Here is a 5,998-nt window from a genome sequence, read left to right on the forward strand (position 1 = left end):
ATTATAAATTACCTTACAGGGAAACTCACTTTATTCTCCATCTGCTATTTAAGCCCTATTTTGCTTTTTTTTTTTTTTTTTTTTTTTTGACAGGGAGTAAGTGTTTGAGGGCATAGCATTCACTCTTCTTAAATCTCAACTACCCATTGCATGGGCAACCTGTCCCAAATGCACACAGAATGAGACTGGTTCCAAATATAAGTAAGGTCAAAGGGTCTCAAAGATATTTGAATTAACTAAATAGGGAATCAATGAGAGAAAACAATGGAATCTCAACCACTTATCCAGCTCCCTAACTGGCAGCGAGAGTAGGTAGTTTTGCACAGGTTAAGTCATCAAGGACTACCTGTGAACATTAATTAAAAATACTACTTATGGGAGGGATGTGGTGAAATTTGTTATTTATGTAATGAAATCATTTTGAACTTTAATTGATACAAATTCAAAGTGAATAAATAACTCAGTCTCCCAGGGAAATTTCCCCAGCATGATAGAAAACATTGCAATGATTGCTGGTAAAGGCCAGCCATGCATGTGAAATCATTTGAATTTGTCTGAAGCAGTCTCACACACACCTACCCAAAGGATCTGCCAGCACAGGATCAACTGCATTACTGGAAGCAGTGTTACTTATTTAACAAGCTTCAAGAATGGAAACAATGTTGCTGGAAGTTCACAGGTACTGTATTAGCCATTTTAAAACATCAATGATAATTACATAAAAGTTGTTATGATTGAGTTCACCAGTCTTCCCTATCAATACAGAAGAATAAGACTTTTGATAAGAGAAGCAGGGAATAATTTGAGATCCTAGGAACTTCATAGGAGAGGGAGAACTGGAGTTAACAAGGTCAGTAGCCAATACAAGTCTTTAACTCTTCTACAATGGGAGGGAGGGAGACATTGAGGAAAACTAGGAATGCAGAAATGAACCTACCCTATCATTTAGTCTGCCCTATCCGAGTCTTCCCCTGACAAGCACATGGCAAGACACTATCTCTGCAGAAGTAATTTCTCCCATGAGCTAAGTGAGTGTTTCTCTGTTCTGGAATCATGTCTGTCACCTCCAAGCAAGGCCCTTGCCAACTCAGCTTATGGTGACACATGATGCAAACAACTTTGTAATAGAAAGAAAAAAACCTCAAGAGACTGAGTGAACATAGGAAAATATGAATGGCTGCCAATGTATTTAAGAGTGATTGCCAAGGAGCAATCATGAAGCAGTTATCCCGAGTCCAAAGTTACATTTTTATTGTTATCAGTGTTGCCATGCCACTGAACAAGCACTAAAATGAAATATCATCTCCCACTGGTAGTCTAAAAGCATTTTATTCTTTCTTTCTTTTCATCAAATTCATTGGGTAACATTGGTTAATAAGATTTTATAGGTTTCAAGTGTGCATTTCTATGATGCATGATCTTCATACTGCATTGTGTCTACCACCTAAAGTCAAATTTTCTTCCATCACCACATATTTGACCCCTTTTACCCTGTACTATCCTACCTTTACCCCTTCCCTATGGTAACTGCCACACTGTTGTCTGTCTCTATGACTTTTGTTTTTCTTGTTTGTTCATTTGTTGCTTTCAGTTTTATATCCCACATATGAGTGAAGTCATATGTGGGATTTCTGATGTTATGCTTTTTAAATAATAGATGCCTATTAAATATTTCTTTGAATGAATAATTGTAGATCATTTACTTGAGCAATAGGAGAGAAGAATACCCTAATGTATTTTTATTCTCTATTCATAATTCACACATTGCACACAACTAGATCAATTGTTTATACATAAGAAATTAGTTTTCCCTCCCATGTAGGAGTATGTATTGTTTTCCTACAAACCCTTATGACAGTTCATCTTCCCTAGTAAAACACAGAGGCATTGGCCAATAGATTGAATCATTATCAACTATTGATACTCCCAGTGAGAATGCATTTACCAGGTCTTTTTTTACAGATGGATGCCTGGGAGTAGCTGTCTGAAAAATGCATCTCGATGAGGGTAAGTTTTAACATGAAAGAGAGGGGTATTTCCCCAGCCTCTCTGTAATGGGATTCCTGAGAAAATATAAATTAGAGTACAGGGAGACTTAAAACTCTTGAGAGTTACAGACATGGACAAAGATAAATATCAATGAGAAAAGTAGGGTACTTTACAATTTGTTTACAAAGGTTGGTTCATGTGTGTCCACTTGTTTCTGGAACGTTGCTTGGGCAAGTCACTATATCAAACCTCAGAGAACACAGCTACTTGGTAAATGAGTGGGGAAAGGTGACTTGAGGAGGGGAGCAGCAGCAATTATTCAAAGAAGTCACTAGGATACATCCTGAGACAGATTCTGATAGCTGAGTTCTGCAGAGCACAGGACTGGCCAGGCTGCCAAAGAAAGCATACACTACGGATCAGTCCCTGGGCTCCATCCACCACCCAAAACTCCAGAACAGGACTAAGTGTGGTTTATATCCAGGTTCCAGAACATTTTTCTTTATATCACTTCAGAAAACCCTCTGCATAAGCTGTCCCAAACCTGGCTTACGAATACTTTCATTTGCCTAAATACAGGATGAAAAAACAAACATATATCTTCTCTTTTAAACTCTTCACCTCCCAATTGAGAGATAATTTGAACTACAAAGAGCATAACTAACACTTTAAAATGAACGTACTGCTGTTAAAGTTTAGCATAACAACATAAGAAGATCAACACAAAATACTAATTAAACATTTGTCCAAACCCATAGGATGCACAACACCGAAAGTAAACCACAACATAAGTTATGGACTTTGATTTGTCCATGCAGGTTTACCAGTTGTAGCAAATGCACCTCAGTGGAGGAGGCTGTTGACACTCAGCAGGTTGTGTCTGTGTGGCCACAGGAGGGGTACAGGAACTCTCTGTACCTCCTAATATCTTTGTAAATGTGCTTTCTATTTTGAAAAATATGTTATTTATTTTTAGAGAGAGAGAGAAGGGAGAAAGAAAGGGAGGAAAAGAAATATTGATGTGCAAAGAGAATAATCCATCAGTTGCCTCTCGCACACCCCCAACTGGGGATCTGGCCCACAACTCATGCATGTGCCTTGAGTGAGAATCAAACTGCCAACCTTTTGGTTCACAGGCTGACACTCAAGCACTAAGCCACACCAGCCAGGACTATAAATGTGTTTTCTAATCAAAGAATTATAAGCATTAGATCTATATTAGATATTTCCTATAAATGTCTCCTAGTAAGATACCAAAGGCCCATGTTAACAAATTGGTTGTTAAGCAAAAGAATAAAATACATGTGAGCTCCATTGCTGGGTGTATTTTCACTCAGGTTTCAGTGCTAGCTTCTCATGACACTTCTTTCTTCAGGAGGAATTATACTTGACTTGGCACAAGGCAGTGATGAGAAATCATACAGCAATAACAACATTTATCCTGCTGGGATTGACAGATGACCCAAAACTACAAGTTCTGCTTTTTGTATTTTTGTTTCTCACTTACATATTGAGCATAGCTGGGAACCTCATCATCATTACCCTCACATTTTTGGATTCCCGTCTTAAAACTCCCATGTATTTTTTTCTCCGAAATTTCTCTTTCTTAGAAGTTTCATTCACCACTGCCTGTATTCCCAAATTCCTGTGTATTCTTCTAACCGGAGATAATACTGTTACCTATAATGCTTGTGCCACCCAGTTATTTTTTGTTGTCCTCTTTGGAGCAACAGAATTTTTTCTTCTTGCGACCATGTCCTATGATCGCTATGTGGCCATTTGTAAGCCCCTGCATTACACAACCATCATGAACAACAGAGTTTGCACTACACTTGTTCTCAGCTGTTGGCTTGCTGGTCTGTTGATTATCCTCCCACCTCTAGGCATGGGCCTCCAGCTGGAATTCTGTGATTCAAATGTGATTGACCATTTTGGCTGTGATGCATCTCCTATTTTACAAATAACTTGTTCAGACACAGTGTTAATAGAAAGAGTTGTGCTGAGTTTTGCTGTGCTGACACTCATTATTACCTTAGTATGTGTAGTTCTTTCTTACACATACATCACCAAGACCATTCTAAGATTCCCTTCTGCCCAACAAAGGAAAAAAGCCTTTTCCACCTGCTCTTCTCATATGATTGTGGTTTCTATCACCTATGGCAGCTGCATCTTCATCTACATCAAACCTTCAGCAAAGGAAGGAGTGGCCATTAATAAAATGGTGTCTGTGCTCACTACTTCAGTTGCCCCCTTGCTTAATCCATTCATTTATACACTTCGAAACAAACAAGTGAAAGATGCCTTCAAAGACACAGTAAAATGGATTGTATTTCTCACAAAGAAGTAAGAAACAATTGATGTTTTTAGAGGTTATTAAATTTAAATCTATGCATGAGTGACATTTATGAAACTGCCAAATAAATGGTTTCTTTCAATTCTATAGATTCATCAATCTATTATGCCCCCAGGTACATTTGTCTCTTATAACCCAAAAGCCAAAAATCAAGATATTTTTTTCTTTAAGTTTATTTTATTTAGAATGGTTTCTTCAATAAATGTAAGTTCCAGAGACTAGATTCCCAAAATGCTCAATGTCATAAAAAGAAAATGCAAATAAATAAATTTGTATAACTGACCATATAGCCTTCCCATGATGTGGAATATATATGTCCAGAGACCATTTCTCACTTGCTGAGAATACTTCAATATACAGCCTCTGACTGTACAAAAGTAATTCAAGATTCTTTATTAATGCATAAAAAGTGATCTAAAAGAAAACTCTGCACTCCAGAGCTCTTCTTCTCATTCTAAAATGTCCATTTTTCTTTTGGTCAAGATGGAAGCATAGGTAAACACAGCTTGCCTTCTCACACCACCACAGCAACAATTATAACTAAACTACAAAACACCTACCACCCAGAACTGTCAGGAATATGAGCTGTGTAGAAGTCCAACAACCAAGGAATTAAATAAGTCACATTCATCTAGATTGGTAGAAGGGTTGAAGACATGAAACAGCATCCCACACCAATGTATGGGAGATAAGAATCAGGAGGGATACCTCAGGAGTGAGGGATCCCAGCCCCATACCAGACCACCAAGGCCAGGGTTCCAATGCCAGGAAAACAAGTCCCTATAACTTCTAGCTGTAAAAACCATTGGGTGCTGGGCACAGCATGGCAGAAGAAACTGGGATTCTCGGGCATTTCCTCAGAAAGGGTCCAAAACCGAGTTAGGACTTATACAGACTCACTCCCTCTGGGCTCAAACACCAGGCAGCAGCTGGAAGGGCACCAGTGGCATACTGGGAAAACCTGAAGTGGCTGGCATCTGGCAAGTACCAGAGGAAAGCTTCCTCCTGGACAAATTTCCAGAGGCCAGGCAGCAGCCATTGTCCCTTCTCTGAGCCTTCCCCCACACAGAGCCACTGAGCTGCAACACGAATTCTGAGACTCCATCAACCTGGTTCACATGGGTTGCCCTGCCCTATTACCTAACACTCTACCTCATCCATCTTATAGGTGCACTTTTCTACAATAGGCCATACTACTAAGACAAGGAGTCAAAGCAGCTCTACCAAATACATAGAAACAAACACAGGGAAGCTGCCAAAATGAACAGACAAAGAAATATGTCCCAAATGAAAGTATAAAACAAAACTCCGGGAAAAGAACTAAACAAAATGGAGATAACCAACCTATCAGATGCAGAGTTAAAAACAATGGTTATTAGATGCTCACAGAATTCCCTGGGTGCTTCAACAACATAAAAAAGACCCAGTCAATAAATCTAAGTGATGAAGAAATAGCAAAACTCTCAAATGCACAGTTTAAAACACTGGTCATCAGGATCCTCACAGAACTGGTTGATTATAGCTACAAATTAGACAAACATATGAAGGCGAAACTAATTGAAATGAATGGAATTGCACAGGAAGCCAATAGCGATGAAAAGGAAACTGGCACTCAAATCAATGGAGTGGACCAGAAGAAAGCAAATAATGGCCAAA

General features: G+C 38.8%; 1 protein-coding gene across 1 annotated transcript; it reads left to right on the plus strand.

Moving 5' to 3' along the window:
• The first annotated feature begins 3,364 nt into the window (after nt 1-3,364).
• Nucleotides 3,365-4,336, plus strand: LOC119042465 (olfactory receptor 6C2-like). Its single transcript, XM_037136186.2, has one exon. It carries the CDS (start codon nt 3,398-3,400, stop codon nt 4,334-4,336), a length of 939 nt encoding a protein of 312 aa, XP_036992081.2. The 5' UTR covers nt 3,365-3,397.
• The last annotated feature ends 1,662 nt before the right edge of the window (nt 4,337-5,998 follow it).

The sequence above is a fragment of the Artibeus jamaicensis genome, unplaced genomic scaffold, assembly GCF_021234435.1.
Source record: "Artibeus jamaicensis isolate MK-2021 breed Jamaican fruit bat unplaced genomic scaffold, CSHL_Jam_final contig_233, whole genome shotgun sequence".
In the NCBI taxonomy this organism is placed as follows: Eukaryota; Metazoa; Chordata; class Mammalia; order Chiroptera; family Phyllostomidae; genus Artibeus; species Artibeus jamaicensis.

Bases quoted from the DNA above. Each gene is read 5' to 3' on its own strand.
- LOC119042465 (XM_037136186.2), top strand. From the start codon at position 3,398: ATGAGAAATCATACAGCAATAACAACATTTATCCTGCTGGGATTGACA.